Below are 19,224 nucleotides of genomic sequence, written 5' to 3'. Positions count from 1 at the left end.
ATCAAATCAGAATCACTTGATCGTACAAGGCAAACTTTCAAAGTTATATTTTTTATTAATTTGTATCGAGATTTTATATTTTTATTAATTATTCCGTGTAAATTTGGGATTTTTTCCAATTTTTTTTTATGTCTCAAGCTTTGGATGCATTAGAATCAATATTATCTGATTATCTTTCACCAGAATTAGAAGTCAATGGTCCTGCAAGAACACAACTTGAGCAATTATTAGATAATGATAGAGAAAATTTCATAATTGCCCTTATCTTGATATTCAAGCAGACATCTGATCTTAGAGTATTATTTGCAGCATCTACATTCCTGTCTCGAGCTGTTTCATATACAAACGAGTTAGCAAATCTAATTATGCAAATCTGCAGTCCACAAAATCCAAATGGAATATACAATAACTTATTAGAATTGCTATTTCAATATATTCAAAACGAACAAGACATATTACGAAACAATGCTGCAAAAATTTTCGCAAATTTGTTTGCCTATACGTATAAGGTAGATGACACGATCATCAATTTTCTCCGTGAATCAGTACTGAACAATAATTCCAAAGAAATGCAGCTAGGATGCTTAGAAGCTTTTTATAACATTTTACTTTTGCCGGACATCAATAGAATCTCAAGGGTGCAAATATTTAGAGATACCACGGCCTACTTCTACGATATTTCTATCCAAATTCTCAATACTCCTTTTGAAGAAGAAAATTTTCAAACAATTAAAGAGATAAAACTATCCGCAATCCAATTATTATCAGGTGTTTTCAAATATATACCAACATTCATTACAGAAAAACACGCTTACGATCTTCTAAACGCTTTACCAGTTTCATTTGTTTTTCCTGACTTGGAAGTTTTCAGAGGACTTAATTCTTTGATGCTCAAAATGATCAAGGGTGTCTATGCGAATGCAGGCGTGTTCTTTGATGTCATTTTAGACTATACTTACAAATCTTTATCAATGGATGACGCAGATTACGTTATTGAAGCTATTACTTTCATCCAAGATTTAGCGACATACGAAAGAGAGTATTTAGAACAGTCAAAACTCTATAATAAGATGGCTTTGCCGAAATCTTATTCACGTCCTCAGTATTTGATTGAAAACAACTTATTGGGACTTGTTGAACCACTTGTAACTATTATGAAGAGCTATCCTTCTGATCAAACAAATTGTGAAGATATTTCTGAGAAAACCGTTCAAAATTCAGCGGCTTATGCCTTAGTAAAGCTATTTCCAGCAGCTCCGAGAAAAGCATTTGATCTTTACAGGGAAATAATTCAAGATTTTATCAGATCTTCAGAATGGCAAGAAAGACATGGAGCATTGATGCTTTTAATAGCTATAATGGATGAGCCAATGCTTTGTGTCAATGGAGAAAGTGATTCTGAACAAGAAGGAAAAAGATTTTTCAAAGAATGCGTTTCTTATGCAATTTCGTTCAAAGATGACATGTTCTCGCTAGCCGAAGCATATGATGTACCTATATTACGCGATACTGCTATCTTTTGTTTGGAAGTTTTGTTTTTGAGAATCAAAAAACTTGGAATTAAACCAACAAACGAACAATTAGTAGAAATCGCAGAAAATGTAATAAATATAGCACGAATTGACTTTTCAACTCCAGATTGGACATTAATTCATCTTTCGTCACTTTTTTCATCGTATCTGAATTTATATGATTTACAGCAATACCAAAGCCCTATGGATGAGACGATGTACAACAAAATCAAGGAGATTATAGATACAGTCAAATCATGCCCTCAATGCCGCGAAAAACCTCAAATTTTCATTGAAGCTTCAAAAGCTCTCGGAAATTTGATATTAGCTTTGCCATTTAAGATCATTACTGACCAATTAGCAAATATCATCGGTGATATTGTTGCTACAATTCAAAATTTACAGTCAATTGAATCTTATTTAAATGTTGACAAGTCTACAGCATACGCAGGTCTCTGTATTACCCTAGAGAGTGCAATGAACTCAGGAGTTTACTTTGATGCAAGTCCTTTTGCCGATAATTTGATCAATCCTCTTTACGAACTATCAAATGACCCATCTACACCATTCTTTGATGAAGCTATCAATGCAATGGGCTTCATTATGGTAAGAGTTCATGATAGATTTGCTGAATTACACAATGAACAGCTTGTTGAACGAGTTCTTGCAGGATTACAGTCAGGAAACAACGAAAGTATCATTGCTTCTTGCAAATTCATCAAGCATATCTACAATAAATGGGGACTTAAGAAATCATTTTGGGATAATTTGAGCAATAACCAGGATTCAGAACAAGAGTCAATAGAAGCTGAATTCGAATCATTATATAATAACTACGCATCCGTTTACGCCAATAATATCCTGAATTGCCTTACAAATTGTTATTCCACCGACCAAAAGATGCATTACGTCAATGCACTCACGTATGCCATGTGTATGAGTACTGTTGATGAGCCACAAGACTACGAAGCCAATGTTTCTAAGCTTTTTGATTTGATTTCAGAATTAATCGTTGATTTCGGATCATCAGGCTATGAGAAGCTTTACCATGATCAGCTAAACTCACAACTTCAGTGCATTACTGAGAGTCTTTCGAATATTTTCACGAAATACGGAAAATCAGTCATTGCTGCTCACGATGACTTCGAAGTAAAGATGCACATGATTGTATTGAAGCTTACAAAGAAGATATGCTACAAGCCATCGTATTTAACCCTAAAAAAGTGCAATGATATGATTAATGTTTATGCGGATTCAACAACAAGGAAACACTGCTTGAAAGCAAATAATAAGAATATTACTCACATTGTTGATTTAATTAGATCAAAAATCGGACTAACAGAAGCAGGAACTCAATTGAAAACCAAACTTCAGAATTTGTAAATTGAATAAATTATAGAATAAATAGAGTTATTTTTTATAAATTTGTATATGACTTTTTTTCCTTCTTGATTTTATTTTCATTTTTAATTTTCAAAAAATATCATAAATTATAGGTAATTATGAACTGGTTAGAGTCTATAATATCAAGAATTTTGAGATAAAAGCTCATTTTGGTGATTTCTACTTGGTTGCATTCACTTCGATTAATTGCATGCATTATTCTGAGTGGCAGTAGCAGTATCTATTTAATGTAGACCTGTTGTGATAATAGTGAAGACATTGGGAAAAATTCAAATTCCAGAATTTACATCTATAGTGGTCCCAAAATCTCGGTAGTGAGGGCTCTCAAAAAATAAAATGTAAACCTCTGTGTATTCAATTGGATTTTGTAAACCTCACTACTCAAATTTCGATTGAGAGGGCAAAGTACTCATCGCGGAATTTGAGACTTTTTTTTCTATGAGAGTTAATAAAAATTTTAAGAAAAAGATTTTTATTATCTATATACAAGACAAATATTAATAATAAATAGATTTTGGTGAAAAAAAGACGATAGCAATCGTCAAGAAAAACCAACTAATTTGGAGTGGGAAAATACAAATACAGGCTATGTCCCTTGTTTAAATTCTATTTTGGAAAGAATTCATGGAAATTTGGTAATAAATGAAAATAAATTTTTCTTTGATTGGGTTCTTGAGCTCTATTATAAGAATTTGGGATTTTCACTGGAAATAAATGAGAGAATTGAGCAATTGAAAAGCTTTTGTTGAATCGAAATTGCAAATAATGCTGAATGAGTTATGATTCTTGTTATTTCTGAGCTAAAGGCGAAATGCTAACAATTTGTTAGTTTGGAACTGCTTTAGGCCTTGAATACTAGCACTTATAACAAGATGCAAAAAATAATAAACGAGCATTTTTTCCTCAGAAAAACATATTGACACAATTTCAGCTTAAATAGTACATATATGATATAGAAATGTATAATAAAATATAAAATCAATTTAACGTTAAGTTTGAAATTTGCGAATTCTTCAAGATTATTTTTATGAAAAAATTTGTCTTGATACAGCTAAGGTAACATATGGATAATTAAATTATTATGAGAAACTATGATTATAAGTAAGAAATATTTACAAGTTTTCAAATATTATTTATGGATAATTTTGCTAATTAATATAAATCAAGTATAATATTTTTCTCGTACGTTTTTTCTCTCAAAAAAATTGAATTGCCTCTCAACTCCGATTTTGTGGGGACTATATTGTGTTTTAAAGTCTTGCAAATGTACATATATAATTTACATTAGTATTTTATTTGGATTTTGTTGTCATTTATACTATTGACGTTAATATTGTTTTCGGAATTTATATTTATCGCTTATACATTATTAGAATCGAAAGCTTAAATTAGCAATAGAATTTTGGTGCTTGAGGCAGGGTTATTTTCATGATCAACATTTTTTTATTTGAGATTTTGCAACCATGATTAAAAATGATAGTTTGTCATATAAGATAAGTCGTTTATCATTACAGGATAGAAACTTAAACAATAATAACATTAGTCGCATTAGAATCATTTTCTTGTTCTTCATTATGGTCATTCTCATAAGAATCAGCTTTTTCTTCACTAAAGTCAACCTTCTCTGATACAGAATCATCTTTTTTCGATTCCTCAGTTGAATTATTTTTCCGATAACGGAAAAACTGATATAAAACAAAGAAGTCGAGGCTCAAAGGAGTAAGGCTTCCAATAAGCCAGGGGAATTGGAGCCATAAGTATCCCCAATGAGAATCACGCAAGAAAATGGAAATAGCATAAGTAGCATTTCCGAGCCATGCTGAGATAAAGAACTGAGGAGAAACTCCTTCAGTTTTCTTATTTTTGTAGTTTTTGTAAATTTGGAAGCATCTAGAGGTTGTATAAACTGTTGCAGAAATCCAACCGATTAATGTTCCAAGAATAAGGTCTTTTGAGTATGGGTTAGCATACGAAGCTGCTACAGCTGCAACTGCGCCTACAACACCAACAACAGGAACCATATTTTCGCTTTTTTCTGAATCAACATTATCTAACTCTTTTGTTTCCTTAGCATTGCATTTCTTGAATATACATTCAAAGAAGATATATTGTACAAAAACAAAACAATCCATGAAGCAGAAAAATGTTGATGTGATAATTTGAGTTACCATTCCGCCTGTCAGTATAGCTCCGATGAGATTTGAAGAATCACCAAGGATCAGGAATAGTAAGAAATATAATGATAAACCGTCACAGCTTTTGATTTTGAAGTTAATGTAAATTTGTGGGAGCTGAGCCCACATCCAAATGAGTGTGGAGGCAATGCCAAATGCAAATGAAAGTTTCTCTCTTGATGTAACAACACATTCTCCAAATCCAGTGGCAATCCAATGAACATAATCACCTTCGCAATGAACCATTAATATTCGATAAATTCATAAAATCAACAAAAAAATTCCAAAATTATTGAAACAAGATAAATATTAGATTGAACAGCAGGTAACTAGTAATAATTTTTTGACACATTAAAATTTTGTTTGAATTGTTTTCCTCAAAAATTCAGAGAGATTGACCATATTCAAACCCAACCTTATTTATTTATATCATGTATCCATAAGATAATTAAAAATATATCATTATACAACTGGTTTTAGAAAATTGTTAGAGTTTACTGAAATAAAAATTTTTGTAATTAAATTCCCGTATTTAAATTTCAAAGCTTAATGAGGTTCAATAAATTTTGACTTTTGAGAAGGTAATTAATTTTGAATGAGAAGAAAAATCAATTATAGATTGAACGGATAAATTTTTCATATTTGTAAATGAATATATATAAAAAGTCTTTACAATACCGAAAAATAAACATTTCAAATATTCAATTGCAAATTACGGAAAAGAAATTTAGTTCCATTTCAACAAAATTATAGAAGCCTGTATTCTTATCAGAAACTTTCAAAAATTTAATCCCCAAGTGCCTTATTTTCTTCAGATTGCTGGGATACCAGCTCGTTTGTGCTCATATTGCTCAGAAAATCTATTCTCATAGTAATGTGGCTATCATGAATGATTACAAAAATTAACTTAAATACCCTACAAAAAATTCTTTATTTTTACTCATAAATTTATTTATCATGCACAACTATTACATGAACTTCTGCGATACCATCAAAAAACATAAAATAATTTTAAGAAAATTTAGTTTCGTTTGATATAATCACAGGATGTTTGTAAAGATAGTTTATTAATGTTTTTAAGTATATTTGTAAGTTCGGAGTCTTGAATTGTCCTACTCTTCCGTTGAGTTAGGAATATTCTCTAAAAGGCAAACCCAAATTTTAGCTAAAAGTGACAGGGGAAAAAAACGTTTAGTATTAAAAAAAAAGACCGATGAGAGCTTCGTTCGAAATATAGAGGGAACTGAGAATGCGCAACCATTCTCAGGGAATATTGGATGCTATTCCCGTTCCCTCTGTATGGAAAATTGAGGTTTTCAAAGGGAGTTAAAATAATATCAAATTTATACTAATTTACTTCAAAATACAAAAGTATTTGACAGCTAAAATTAGTTACTTTAGCAAGCCTATCAATACCCTTTTACGATTATTGCTACTTTTTCGAAATAAAAGTAAAAACAAATTTATACTAATTTACTTCAAAATACAAAAGTATTTGACAGCTAAAATTAGTTACTTTAGCAAGCCTATCAATACCCTTTTACGATTATTGCTACTTTTTCGAAATAAAATAAATTTATTATCAAAAACCTTTTTTTTCTTAGTAAAAATAAACGAAATTTTTTACCTTATGAACTTTTGATGGAAATATGCAAATTTAAAATAATAAAGAAAGCCGCGAGCGAAGCGATCGGCTTAGTTCGAAGATTTTGATTCAAATCTTTGCTGATCTCTAATTCGCGGAAGCCGCGAGCGAATCGAGCGGCTTAGGTCTAAGATTTTGATTCAAATCTTTGCTTATATTCCTTAAATTCTTTATGAAACTCGCAACAGTTCCATAAAAAATTTTAAATTCTAAACTGTCGAAATTACCGATCGGTAATCACACCCTTCACGGGTGTGTCACTTTTTACAGGCGTGTCACTTTTAGCTAAAATTATCCCTACTCATTTGAGATCAATTCGATAATTTTGCTATTTGCTGAAGAAATTGAAGCACGAACAAGTACTTGTGTTATTTCTAGTATTTGAAGTAATATTTCAGGATCTTCTGACTCTAAACTTCCTAATAAAGAATCAAAATTGTTTTCTTTCAGCAAATCTTCGAAAACAGCTATTGGAGCGAACTTAGCAATGTGATTGAAACAAAATAGCATCGATTTTGTGAGAATAGATGAAGCTTGTTCCGATCTTCCCAAAATTATCATTAAAATTTGTGTTAATTTTGGTAATTCTATCTCGTATCCAGCAGCATCAACTATTTTTGTTAAGATTTGGAAACAGAGAGTCAAATTTCCGTCACTTATTCTATGATCATTAATTTTATATATAAAAAGATCAAATAATGGTTTGAAAACATCAATATTGATATCAACAAGTGTAAATAATACTTGTAGGGAAGCTGTGAGTAGCTGTGATATATCATTTTGAAGATAATGAACTAAAATATCAAAAATTTCGTTGCTCATGAATTCATCATCCTTCAGGAAATCTGTAATAAGTATTAACATGTAAGAAGGCATCTGGTTTTTATAATAGACATTTAAACATTGAGAATAAGTAGCTGTAATAAAAGAATTGGGTATGTATAAAGTTAATGACTTGAAAAGAGAGTACACTTCATATCCATTTTGATCTATCTCGGCGATTTGACAGAGAGTCCTCAAATCAAAATTTTCCATGAATTCATCGAAACCAAGCTGATTATCTAAGAACATTGATATCAAAACTAATGATGCAACGTAAAATGGTTCATTACATTTTTCTTTAAATGTAGAAATTTCTTTGATAAAACCGAATTCAGATAATTTTGTGAAAATTGTTGAAGCAAAATGGGGTAAAATCTTAACAAATGCTATGACTGACTTGTAAATGATATTATCGCTGATTTCGTGTATATTGGCAACAAAAGCAGAAAAAATTTGAATCATATCATCTTCTGTATACAAATAAAATTGGAGTTCCTTAAATGCTTTCGTTAGTGTCGAAAGGTGCATAAGTATTTTTGCATTTTGGTGTTTATTGTATTCATCGACTAGTAAAGAAACGTCAATACGCTGGACTTGAGGCACAAAATACTTTGAGTTACTTGCCTCAGTCAGAGATTTTATAATTTCTTCTGCATTTTCTGCTCCTTTGTATTTGCCTTGTGTTGACATCTGAAAAAAAATGAAGTGATATATAACTACGTTGTTATTCTTTATAAACTTACACTTTCCATATATTTTTAAGCAAAGATAAGAAATAAATCAAGGAAAATTTCAAGTTAATTCGAATTTTTGAAAAATTAATTAAAATGAGATGAGCCAAATAAAGGTTTATATATAAATTTAGTCCTTAGCCTCATGAACCTTGATGACATCTGGCTGGGACTCCTTTGGACCAGAAATGCCGGATGGGTCCTGAGCGAGCATGATGAGGACGCGGATACCGATTGTAGCCTGCTTCATTGGGATGTGGCCGACAGCCTGTGTGACGAACTGCTTTGTAACATCACCGGATTTGACCATGTAGCCCTCTTTATACTTGGATGTAGAAGCACGGGCACCACGGAGCTTGCCGGAGATAGCGACTTCGCAGCCACGAGCGCCAGCATCCATAACGAAACGGATGATGGAGTAGGCAGCACGACGAGCTGGGATACGAGCGATAAGCTTGTAGCGGAGTGACTCGAGCTGGTTGAGAGCGGAGAGACCCTTGCGCTGGATACGGTCGATGAAGATCTCAAGGGAATCTTCCTTAAGACGCCAACGCTTCTGGATCATCATGCGGACTTCCTGGAGACGGCGGCCGTGGTTGTCAACGAATTCCTTTGTGTTGGCAGCCTTGATGATGATTTCTGTACGTGTTGGTGTTTGGCGAACTTCGCAGCCACCATAGCCTTCCTTTGTGAGTTCACGTGTAAGGAGCTCATTGAGTTCGGCGTAGAAGAGGCCTGTTTCGATGATGCGGCGGACTTTTGTGCAGCGTTGAGCCTTCATTAATCCTTGGAAAAGGCCAGACAAAAACCGAAAAATCCTTTCAAAAAAAAAAACTCGAAAACATTCTACACTCCTATTTTGGATAAATATGTCATTCTATTAAAAGATAAGGTTCATGTCATTTCAAGTAATGGCTTTCGCTGTCATTGTTCTTGATTAAAATTGAATGTAAAGATATTTTAAATTTCATGAGATTATTCTATTCCGGCGCTAAATGTATGGAACAACCATACCATTTATTGGATGTTTTCAGCCATGATATGCCAAAATATGATGATAATTGATTAAATATTTCTCAATAATGAGTTTCGTTTAGAGAATTGACTTTTATTTACTTGGTTCAATACCTCCCCATTTGCCTTTTGATATCTGTATATGTCATCCACTATTATTTTTTGAATATTGAATAAGATTTTTTAACACAATGTTTAGGAGCCAAAATTAAAATGGTATGAAATGTGTCATATAGAAAACAATCTCCATGTATCTAACAATTAAACAATGAAATCAAACAATTATTTTTAGCTAATGAGGGGAAAATTCGTTGTATATAAGAAAAGCTAATCTATCCGAATCTATTTCATGAATTTCTCGTTATATTTCTAAGACGTTTGTCAAGCCGCATTTTTGTCCGTTATTATTCATTCAATGAAAACTACAGCGCACAATCCGAAGTATAATACCAGAATCACATCTGTTGCAACCAACGCAGTGATTGTTGGACGCGGCGATTGGAGGCGTGTAAAGAAAGAAGCAAAACATTTAACACCAGAGCAAAGAAAGCAAATTGCCCTTAACGACGAGAAAACTAAACAAGAGCAATTACTTCAAATCACAAAGAAGCGCGAAAATCTTATAGATACTCAAACAAAGCCAGAAGTTATTACAAGAAATCTACAGACATTAAATACTTTTGAAGAAAGAGACTACGCACTTCAAATTGCCGATACTAAAGCAGATGAAGACTTAGATGAAGTCAAAAAGATCAATAGCGAAATGGTTGCAGCTAAAGCAAGAACATTCCGCGATCAGCAGCTTGAAATCCACAGACAGATGAAGGAAGATGAAAAGGCTGAAGAGCGCAGTATCGCTGATATGCTCGAAGAAAACAGGCAAAGAGCTAAATCTCATTATGACGAACGTGAAGCATCGTTAAAGGAGCAGCGTCGTCGTGGCCGTGCAATCATCGAATTACAGATCGAAGAGCACAAGATCAACTCCATTCTTGAAGCCGAGCGTCGTGATCGCGAAGCCAAAGCTCTTGCTATCCAAAACGAGCAGATCCGTCAAGAAGATGAGCGTATTCGTGCTGAGCAAAAGGCCAGACAGCAAGCCTTCCTTCACGATTGCATTGCCATGGAGGAAGCTCTTGTTAAACGTAAAGCCGAAGAAAAGCGCCAGGAACAAGAACTCGCACAGATGACAATTGATTACGCAAACGAGAAAGCTCTTAAAGAAGAAGCTCGCGAGCGCCAAATCTTAGCTCAAAAGCGTCTTAAAGAGCGCGAAATCCAAGAAATCCGCTCCAAACAACAACGCGCTATTGATACTAAAGCCATCCGTGATGAGATGATGGCACAGCGCGTCCAGGAGGAGCAGGCACGTGCAGCTGCCGAGAAGGAAGAAGCCGAACAGATGGCAAAGATCACAGCTGTCATGAAATTGAAGAAAGACCGCGCAGACATGATCAACTCCAAGAAATTAGATCAGCTCGAACAACAGGCAAGAGAACGCAGGGAATACGAGATGATGCTCGAGCAGGCAGAGACAAAGAAGCAGAAGGCACTCGCTGATTACACAGCAAAGATCGAGGCTGACCAGAAGTATCGCGAGGAACTTAAACAAACAGTCGAATTAAGAGAATTGTCAAGGAAGATTGATCCAGATGCAAAGAACAGAGAAAAGGCAAAAATGCAGGCTGAACAAGATGCTTACATGCAGAGAGTTGAGAGAATTAGACAGAAGAAACTCGCAGAGCTAGAGGCTGCGGGTGTTCCTGAAAAGTATCGTGCTGATATTAAGAATTTGAAGTTCAAATCACAATAATCCTTCAAAAAAGAATATTATTTTTTTATTATTTTTTTGATTTTTATTATTAAACTTTTTTTGAATTATTGATTGTCGTAAATAATTGCTTTAATATATGATACTCTTGATCTTATTTACAAAACAACTTATTAAATACATGAAATACTCTTATATTATTAAAATATTGGAAATGTTTCAAATGAATATTGATTGATTTTGTTTATTTCTGGCACAAGCATATGATTGACATACAAATGAATTATAAAATATAGCCATATTTAAGAAATTTTATTATAAATTAAAAATAAAAGAGTTGATTTGTAATATTCTAAATTTAGGATTTGTACATTTCAGTATAATGGGTATTTATAAGATTTACTGAGTGCGCTGGCCAGCACGGCGTGTGAAAACCTCAACACCTTCCATTTCGCTGAGGCCGATGGCAGCAAGCATCTCCTTTGTTTCTGGATCAACGAGGATCTTTGGAACGTTAAGCTTGGAGGTGGTTGGCATCCAGTTATCACGCTTCTCACGTTCTTGTTCCTGGAGCTTGAATGAAATGCCACGAACTGGTCCACGTTCAAGGCGGCGCATGAGGTGGGTTACGTAGCCGGCGATTTTGTTGCGCATGCGCTTTGATGGAATATCAGCGACAGCATCGCAAACGCGCTTGTTGTCCTGGAAATCGAAGGAAAGTTGGCCATAAAAACGCTCAATAACAAGGCGTGCAGCTCTCTTTGTGGTCTTTGTACGGATACGACCCATGCTAAAAGGAGGGACAAACCGTTTTTATCGTATCTTGGGCTCCATGAAAAAAAAATTAAAAAAGCTAAATCTTCAAACAAGGGATATTAAGGCCTAGCTTTTTTGGAATGGTGAGTTGGCCACTAATTTTGGTTTGTTGATGCTTCTTAATCAAATCAATTGCGAATGCAATGCGTATATCTTCATTGAAATCACTAGATATTATGAGGAAAGGCTTCTCAAATGCCTCTATAAAGTCTGAGCATGGTTTCATATTGTCAGAACTCAGAAGATTATACTGATGAATTCAATTTTGAATTGTACAAAAAAAAATGTTGCAAAATTTTGTAAAGATTTAAAATATGAAAAAGAACAAAAATGAGCAGTTCCAGAATACAAATGCCCAAAAGACATGGGAGAGAATGGAACTTATTTCTATGGTCCCCCTTGATATCGATCCAAAAAACTCTTCTGCACCTCCAAAATCTGCACTTGAACAAAATTACAATGTAAAAATCAAACCTATATCAAAATTTGGTAAAATGTTAGATTACAGCCTATCAGCAAATGTGGCCAAATCAGAATCATCTCCTCCTGCTTTTCATCATAAAATTACTTCTTACAAGCCTGCTTTTAAATTCCCAGAAACCGCTGTACCTGAACCTGCTTCATACAATCCAAACTTTAATGCCACAAAATCGACAATTGCACGACCAAAAATTGGTGAATTGCCAACAATAAAAGCAAAAGAAGGCGAAACTACACAGAACATTCTTGACTCTTTTTCGTTAGGGCTAAGGACATTTGATACAAATCAGTTTCCGCACCCCGTTGCCGAACCAATCACTGATATTGATCCTGACAAATCTTTTCCTCAGAAATACAAGTATACATTTGATCACCAAGCATCAAGGAATGATGATATGTTCAAGACAAGTCTAAATACTACAGCAGATTTCTATATTGAGCCTCCAAAAGAACCAAAAGGAGTGGAATTCGGAAAACAAGTTGGAAGAACACATATCGTCAAAGCAGATGAAGGAAGAGACTATTCAGATAACGCAATACCTCAACTGGACAACCTCAAAGCAAAAGCCAGAGGAAATCTAAGTATGAGTCACCAAATTTCCAGAGATTACGCTCCGCCTAAGAATGAAAGAGTTGCATTCTTGGATGCTCTTTCACAGCAGCAAAAGCAGATGCTGGAACGCATTCATCCTCGAAGATCTCAATCTCGACTTCTTCCTCCACCAAAAGAAACATTTTCTTTACAGGCTTCGAGACCCGAGGTTTTACCTCCTAAACCTTACTCAGAATCAAAGTTCCCAATCGATCCACTTAAGAGTTTGAAGTATATTTGGCCAAAAACACCAGCAATCAAGATCCCAAACTCTCTCAGAGAAACAAAGGATTTCTGGAAACCTGGTCAAAGATAATCATTGTATATATTTGTATTTGTTATGTTTAAATTATGTTTGTTTTAGAATTTATAACTTTCTTTGTCAACTTAAGAGTTTAAGATGAAATTTCATATACAAATATGTGTAATTATTGAGTGGGACATCGAGAGAAGATATTAACGCCGATAATTAACATAATTTGATATCTAAAACTTAAATGAGAGGAGAAAATCTTAAATATTGATGTCTAAACTGAATAGAAAATGATGTGCGATTGAAAAATTTTGCTATATAGCATCAAAAAAGAAAATTTATCAAATATATATATCTATTATTTTAATTCTATCTTATAATTATAAAGTAAAATGCATGGTAAGTGTTGAGGGGTTGCAATTGTGCTTTTTTCATGTATTATTTCTTTTTTTTGGAAAATTTACTTAGAAACAGCAATCACAATCAAATGGGCATAAAGGTGTTGTTCCAGCCTTAGGATTATCCATCTTAAGTTCGGCTTCTGTGAAAATTGGGAGACCATCTTCTGTATATCTACGTTTTTGCTTTGATTTTTCCATTGCTTCTTTGAGAGCTGCATCTCTGGCAACTTTTTCCTTCTTAGCCTTTTTAATGTTATCAAACATTTCATCTAAATCAACATCTTCATCATCTCCTAATTTACTGCCTTTAACACCCATGATTTTGTTTCTGATAACTTTGGCTTTTCTTAATAAGATCTTTACTGGGTACCTTTCGCGTTCTATATTTTAAATTTTTTTAGCTTTTTCCATTTTGATTTTTGACAATTTACATGACGGTACATATTCTTTCATAGTAAAAAGAGAGAATTTTGCAAAATTTCATAGTATCCATGGAGCACTTGTTGATGAAACAAACCATTATTGGAATGTAGCTCTTCTTTTGAAAATGAAATTTATGTAAAATTATGACCAATTAAATCAATATTTTTCTTATATGCATCGTGCTATTTAAAAAAATTAGTCATTTTTTTGAGCTCACATTTAACTAGTTTTTTTTTGAAAATTTTTGTTTGATGTCCAAGGGAGAAATTAACCATACTCATTATGACAAATTGATGGAGATTTGTACAGGATATAATGATGTCTACAATGCTTTGTACAGGCTGAAAACAAATGACGAAGAAAAATTAAACGCAATTTACAAAAAAATCAAACAAAACCTGATTGACTCTTATCATATTCCGCCTGATGCGATAATCACTGAAATATCCGAACTTTCAATTTATAACAACCGCTACATGAAGTCATATTTAGTGATTGCCAAACAAATTGTTGACGAATACCATCTAAATCATGTCAAAAGAATCAACAGAGTTTTCAATTACCTTTTCTACAAAGAATACAGTACAGTATTGAATGAAAAGGAGGAAACAAGTTTTAACGATTTTGAAGATTCTCATTATTCATCTGATATTCACAACCAAAATTCAATTCACAGATCTATTATGGATGATGACAAAATAGCATTGATAAATTTTACAGAAAGAGAAGGATTTGATAAAGATCAAAAATTAAAAAGTGATTTATATCCATTTTTAGAAGGACATGGTATTTCTTTACTTGAACTATGTTGTTATCATGGATCTGTTGATTGCTTTAAGTTTTTAAGAACGAAATTTGAATCAGAAATCACTCGAAATTGTCTTAGATATTCTTTTTTGAGTGGAAATCCAGAAATTATGAATGAATGCTTGAAAGTACAAAAACCAGGTGAAGGATGCATGCTATATGCAATTATATCACACAATATTGATTTTGTAACATTTTTGATGAATGAACACAATATTAAAATTGATTATTTGTATTTAATATTCTGCATTAAATATAATAATCTTTAATCATTTTTAGTTTATTTGGATCAAACAAATGACATCAACACATGTTTTGCTTATTCTCCGAATTTCCATCTTTCATCACTTTTAGAATATCTTATTTCAAATGGTGCAGATATCAATGCTAAAACTAAAGATGAATTTACCCCTCTTCATTATGCAGCCAGGGTTAACAGCAAAGAAATTGCAGAAATTCTTATTTCAAATGGTGCAGATATCAATGCTAAAGGCGGAGATGGATGTACCGCTCTTCATTCTGCAGCCATGAATAACAGCAAAGAAATTGCAGAAATTCTTATTTCAAATGGTGCAGATATCAATGCTAAAACTAAAGATGAATTTACCCCTCTTCATTCTGCAGCCATGAATAACAGCAAAGAAATTGCAGAAATTCTTATTTCAAATGGTGCAGATATCAATGCTAAAACTAAAGATGAATTTACCCCTCTTCATTCTGCAGCCAGGGTTAACAGCAAAGAAATTGCAGAAATTCTTATTTCAAATGGTGCAGATATCAATGCTAAAACTAAAGATGGATGTACCCCTCTTCATTCTGCAGCCATGAATAACAGCAAAGAAACTGCAGAAATTCTTATTTCAAATGGTGCAGATATCAATGCTAAAGGCGGAGATGGATGTACCGCTCTTCATTCTGCAGCCATGAATAACAGCAAAGAAATTGCAGAAATTCTTATTTCAAATGGTGCAGATATCAATGCTAAAACTAAAGATGGATGTACCCCTCTTCATTCTGCAGCCATGAATAACAGCAAAGAAACTGCAGAAATTCTTATTTCAAATGGTGCAGATATCAATGCTAAAGACGGACATGGATCTATCCCTCTTGATTATGAAGAGTGATGGATTCGTTCTTGTAGACGCATGAAACAAGGCCTTCGAAATTTAAACTAAAAAAAATAATATATTTTATTCTTCAAACAAATAATTATTTGCGCATATATTGAGAAATAACTAATTTCGATACGAAATCCTCAACACAATCCTTGTTTGATAAGCTTAATATTGATCTCAAACGTTCTTCTTGCATTTCTAATCGCTTTAATTCTTCACTTGCTTTCTTGACAGCAGTAATAATTATAGATGGCGTAATTTGAATATGTGGATCAATAAACTGGCACAATTCACAAACAAAAGAGTCCATTAAGCTCTGTTTTTCGAATTTTGCTTGCTTAGTGATATCATCAATGATATTTTGATATTCAATATCTTTAGATAAAGAAATTGATTTAATTTTTGCGTTTGCAACATCAAGCTGTCTATTTAATTCTTCGATTTTGAGTTTGTTATCACAGTTTATGTTATCAATTTGCTTATCATATGATATAACTTTCTTTGAAAGTTCCGAAATTTTGTCATTGCATTCGCAAAGAGAATTTGATAGAACGGTGTGAGAGTTTGCAAGTTCTGCACTTCTTTTCTTGAGATCTTCAATGTGTTTCTCGTATAATTGCTTCTGATCTTCCTTTTCCTTTGCAAATTCTGCTCTTAACTTAGCATCATAGCTATCAAATTGATTCAATAATTTTGACATTTCTTCGTCAGATTTCTTTCTTGCACCTTCTACAGTTATTATGCAACCCTTGAGTTGTGTGATTTCATTTTCAAGGAACTTGATTCTAAGTTTGAGATCATCATTTTCCGCCTTCAATTTATCTTTTGTTTCTTTAATTTCAGAAATAATCTTTTGGCATTTCTCTGATTCTGATTTCGAATTCATTGTATTACTATTAATTGCATTATTAACATCGTTTTTAGCTTTGTTTCTGACATCTTCAATATGTTTTTCTAAAATTTTAATTGAGTTTTCTGTTGCTTTCAGTTTTCTTGATAAACTAACTATTTCATTATCTTTTTCGTTATTTTCTTCAGTCAAAGTTTTGATTTTCTGTTGATTTTCATAATCTTTAATATCAGATTGAGAATTACATGCCTTGATAAGCTTTTTCAGTTGGTTTATCTGTTTCTTGAATGATTTGATTTCCGATGTTTGATTTTTAATATGCAAATACAGTTCATTTATCATTTCAATTGCATCATCTTTATTTTTAACATCAAGTTTTTCGATAATTGATGCCAATTCATCTTCAACTTCTGCTTTACTGTTTGCTGCTTGTGTTGAAGCGAATCTAATTTTCTCAATATAGTTATTAATCTCTGAGAAAGCCTTTTCGAAATCAGCAGTTATATAATAAATAGAAAGTTGTGGCATTTCAAGAATATCAGATAATGTTGTTATAACTTTTTCAAGTAACTTTTTATTTGTGTCATTTTGTTCTGTAATTTGTTGAATCTGTTTAGATTTTTCTTGTATTTGCTTGTTATAAGCAGATCCAACCATATCCATTACACTTTTCATCTTTTGTACATTGTTTATTGGTGAATTAACAATTTTACTGATTTCTGAACATAGTTCTCTAGAAAACTCTTGAGAATACCAAGCAGTAATAGGAATATCAATAACTTGTGGTTTTTCTGCTTCTTTTTGTATTATTCTTGTCTTTGTTTCAATAATTTTGTCTTTTATTGATCTATTTTCTGAATTTAATTCAGATGAATATTTTTCTAAGTTATTTAACAATAAACTTTGTTTTCCCACAACAGAAACAAGTCTATCTCTATGTCTTAAGAGTTTTTGGTTCTCTGCTCTCATGTTTTCGAGATTTTCTTCAAGATATTTGATAGATCTTGCATATTTTTGGTTTTGTGATTGTAATTCAAGTTTGATATTTTCAGCCATCGCAAGTGATGATTCAAGACTCTTAAATTTAGCAATATTAGCAATGTTTAATTCATCTTGAGAATCTTTATCGAATTGTATTGATTTTAATTTCATTTCGAGTTGTTCGTTCTGTTTTTTAACATTATTTAATTCATCTGTTACTTTGTCCATTCTCTTTTTCATTGTTTCCTTCTGATCATCAAAATATTTCCTTTGATCCATCAACAATTTGGCTTGATTCTTGTTTTCGATTTGAAGACGATCGCGTTCATCTGATACATGCTTGAGATCTTGTATTTGACGCTTTAAATCAGCGTTTTCTTGTTTAAGAGTTCCAGATAATTCAAAAATTTTGTTTTTCATTGAAGATTCTTCTTGTTCTTTGTTTTTCTTGGTCAAAATAGTGATTTTTTGTTTGAGTGAGTCGATTTCACTGTTCATTAATGTTTTCTGCTGAGAAATATCAAGATCTTTTAGTGAAATTTGATGATGTAAATCTTGATTTTCTGAATTAAGTTTGTTGATCTGTTGTAACTGCTCTGAAATCTTATTTTCGTAATCTTCGCGCTTTTTATCGAACTGAGTTTGTAATTCTAATGAATAATGTTTTTCATTTTTAATTCGATTTTGAAGTTTTTCTATTTTTGCCAAAAGTTTATCGTCATAGTATATTGTTGGCTGTATGCATTCTTGTGATGGCTCAGGTGTTTGATTATGTTGTTGGTTTATTAAGAATTGCATTAATTTTTTAGGATTTTCAAACACTTGATTAAAAACAGTTTGTGAAACCTTCAGTAGAGAATTGATAGATGCGTTAAGACTACTTAATTCCGTTTGGGCTTTTAGTACTTCGTTATTCTTTTTATTTATTTGTTCTTTTATTGCTTTGATTTCTTGATTTAGCAGATCTTTCTCCCTGTCATTGTTAACAGTAAATGATGGAATTTCTTTTCTTGCTAATTGTTCTTTAGCCTGTTTGTTTTTCAGGTCTTCGATAGTTTTCATCGAGATTTCAAGCCTATTTTTATAATCATCTAATTCTAGCTTTGTAGATCGTAGTTCTGCTTGTATTTTTTGATTATTTCTTTCAAGTTCTGCGTTTCTCTCTACAAATTGGCAAGATTCCGAAATTTGGTGCTTTAGAGAGTTAACTAAATTTGTAAGTCGTTCATTATCTTTGGTTAGTCTTACATTTGCCATATTGGTATCGTGAATATCTGCATAATCGATAGATTCCTCGTTAGAATCAGAACTTGAATCCATCTGTTTATAAATTTTGGCGGCAATAAAAGATAGTTGTGATATTAATTCTAGTATCACATAATTATATAGGCTGTTAAGATTTCAAAAAATGCTTTAACTTAATGATATACGATA

General features: G+C 32.6%; 11 protein-coding genes across 11 annotated transcripts, besides 3 other annotated features; 5 read left to right on the top strand and 6 right to left on the bottom strand.

Moving 5' to 3' along the window:
* Nucleotides 1-121: 121 nt before the first annotated feature.
* TVAGG3_0046140 (armadillo (ARM) repeat-containing protein family) lies at nucleotides 122-2,935 on the top strand (the record flags this gene model as incomplete). The annotated part of the gene is made up of 1 exon (XM_001316126.1): nucleotides 129-2,894. One exon carries the CDS (start codon nucleotides 129-131, stop codon nucleotides 2,892-2,894), a length of 2,766 nt encoding a protein of 921 aa, XP_001316161.1.
* A 1,480-nt stretch (nucleotides 2,936-4,415) lies between these two features.
* Nucleotides 4,416-5,392, bottom strand: TVAGG3_0046130 (basic amino acid transmembrane export protein, SEVEN transmembrane protein 1-related family; the record flags this gene model as incomplete). The annotated part of the gene is made up of 1 exon (XM_001316127.1): nucleotides 4,439-5,335. The coding sequence occupies one exon, from the start codon at nucleotides 5,333-5,335 to the stop codon at nucleotides 4,439-4,441; it is 897 nt and encodes a 298-aa protein (XP_001316162.1).
* An 844-nt stretch (nucleotides 5,393-6,236) lies between these two features.
* Nucleotides 6,237-6,266: a terminal%2Cinverted (terminal inverted repeat of MuDR-3_TvMULE3 transposon ID:TVAGG3_0046120).
* Nucleotides 6,237-7,031: a mobile genetic element.
* Nucleotides 7,008-7,031: a terminal%2Cinverted (terminal inverted repeat of MuDR-3_TvMULE3 transposon ID:TVAGG3_0046120).
* On the bottom strand, nucleotides 7,032-8,246 carry TVAGG3_0046110 (armadillo (ARM) repeat-containing protein family; the record flags this gene model as incomplete). Its single annotated transcript, XM_001316128.1, has 1 exon — nucleotides 7,032-8,246. One exon carries the CDS (start codon nucleotides 8,244-8,246, stop codon nucleotides 7,032-7,034), a length of 1,215 nt encoding a protein of 404 aa, XP_001316163.1.
* A 138-nt stretch (nucleotides 8,247-8,384) lies between these two features.
* Nucleotides 8,385-9,085, bottom strand: TVAGG3_0046100 (Chain D Ribosomal Protein S3; the record flags this gene model as incomplete). Its single annotated transcript, XM_001316129.2, has 1 exon — nucleotides 8,418-9,068. The coding sequence occupies one exon, from the start codon at nucleotides 9,066-9,068 to the stop codon at nucleotides 8,418-8,420; it is 651 nt and encodes a 216-aa protein (XP_001316164.1).
* Nucleotides 9,086-9,716: 631 nt separating this feature from the next.
* Nucleotides 9,717-11,193, top strand: TVAGG3_0046090 (cilia- and flagella-associated protein 45 family; the record flags this gene model as incomplete). The annotated part of the gene is made up of 1 exon (XM_001316130.2): nucleotides 9,717-11,114. The coding sequence occupies one exon, from the start codon at nucleotides 9,717-9,719 to the stop codon at nucleotides 11,112-11,114; it is 1,398 nt and encodes a 465-aa protein (XP_001316165.1).
* Nucleotides 11,194-11,378: 185 nt separating this feature from the next.
* Nucleotides 11,379-11,872, bottom strand: TVAGG3_0046080 (Chain R 40s Ribosomal Protein S17-b; the record flags this gene model as incomplete). The annotated part of the gene is made up of 1 exon (XM_001316131.2): nucleotides 11,472-11,861. The coding sequence occupies one exon, from the start codon at nucleotides 11,859-11,861 to the stop codon at nucleotides 11,472-11,474; it is 390 nt and encodes a 129-aa protein (XP_001316166.1).
* Nucleotides 11,873-12,202: 330 nt separating this feature from the next.
* On the top strand, nucleotides 12,203-13,276 carry TVAGG3_0046070 (uncharacterized protein; the record flags this gene model as incomplete). Its single annotated transcript, XM_001316132.1, has 1 exon — nucleotides 12,203-13,276. The coding sequence occupies one exon, from the start codon at nucleotides 12,203-12,205 to the stop codon at nucleotides 13,274-13,276; it is 1,074 nt and encodes a 357-aa protein (XP_001316167.1).
* Nucleotides 13,277-13,516: 240 nt separating this feature from the next.
* On the bottom strand, nucleotides 13,517-14,131 carry TVAGG3_0046060 (growth factor 2; the record flags this gene model as incomplete). The annotated part of the gene is made up of 1 exon (XM_001316133.1): nucleotides 13,678-13,932. One exon carries the CDS (start codon nucleotides 13,930-13,932, stop codon nucleotides 13,678-13,680), a length of 255 nt encoding a protein of 84 aa, XP_001316168.1.
* A 157-nt stretch (nucleotides 14,132-14,288) lies between these two features.
* Nucleotides 14,289-15,113, top strand: TVAGG3_0046050 (spectrin binding; the record flags this gene model as incomplete). The annotated part of the gene is made up of 1 exon (XM_001316134.1): nucleotides 14,289-15,113. The coding sequence occupies one exon, from the start codon at nucleotides 14,289-14,291 to the stop codon at nucleotides 15,111-15,113; it is 825 nt and encodes a 274-aa protein (XP_001316169.1).
* Nucleotides 15,114-15,371: 258 nt separating this feature from the next.
* On the top strand, nucleotides 15,372-15,968 carry TVAGG3_0046040 (ankyrin repeat family protein family; the record flags this gene model as incomplete). The annotated part of the gene is made up of 1 exon (XM_001316135.1): nucleotides 15,372-15,968. The coding sequence occupies one exon, from the start codon at nucleotides 15,372-15,374 to the stop codon at nucleotides 15,966-15,968; it is 597 nt and encodes a 198-aa protein (XP_001316170.1).
* An 85-nt stretch (nucleotides 15,969-16,053) lies between these two features.
* TVAGG3_0046030 (biological adhesion protein) lies at nucleotides 16,054-19,110 on the bottom strand (the record flags this gene model as incomplete). The annotated part of the gene is made up of 1 exon (XM_001316136.1): nucleotides 16,054-19,110. The coding sequence occupies one exon, from the start codon at nucleotides 19,108-19,110 to the stop codon at nucleotides 16,054-16,056; it is 3,057 nt and encodes a 1,018-aa protein (XP_001316171.1).
* Between the last annotated feature and the right edge of the window lie 114 nt (nucleotides 19,111-19,224).

The sequence above is a fragment of the Trichomonas vaginalis genome, chromosome IV (assembly GCF_026262505.1).
Source record: "Trichomonas vaginalis G3 chromosome IV, whole genome shotgun sequence".
Lineage (NCBI taxonomy): Eukaryota > Parabasalia > Trichomonadida > Trichomonadidae > Trichomonas > Trichomonas vaginalis.
Note: the sequence above shows the minus strand (reverse complement) of the source record. Positions and strands in the feature narration are given on the sequence as shown.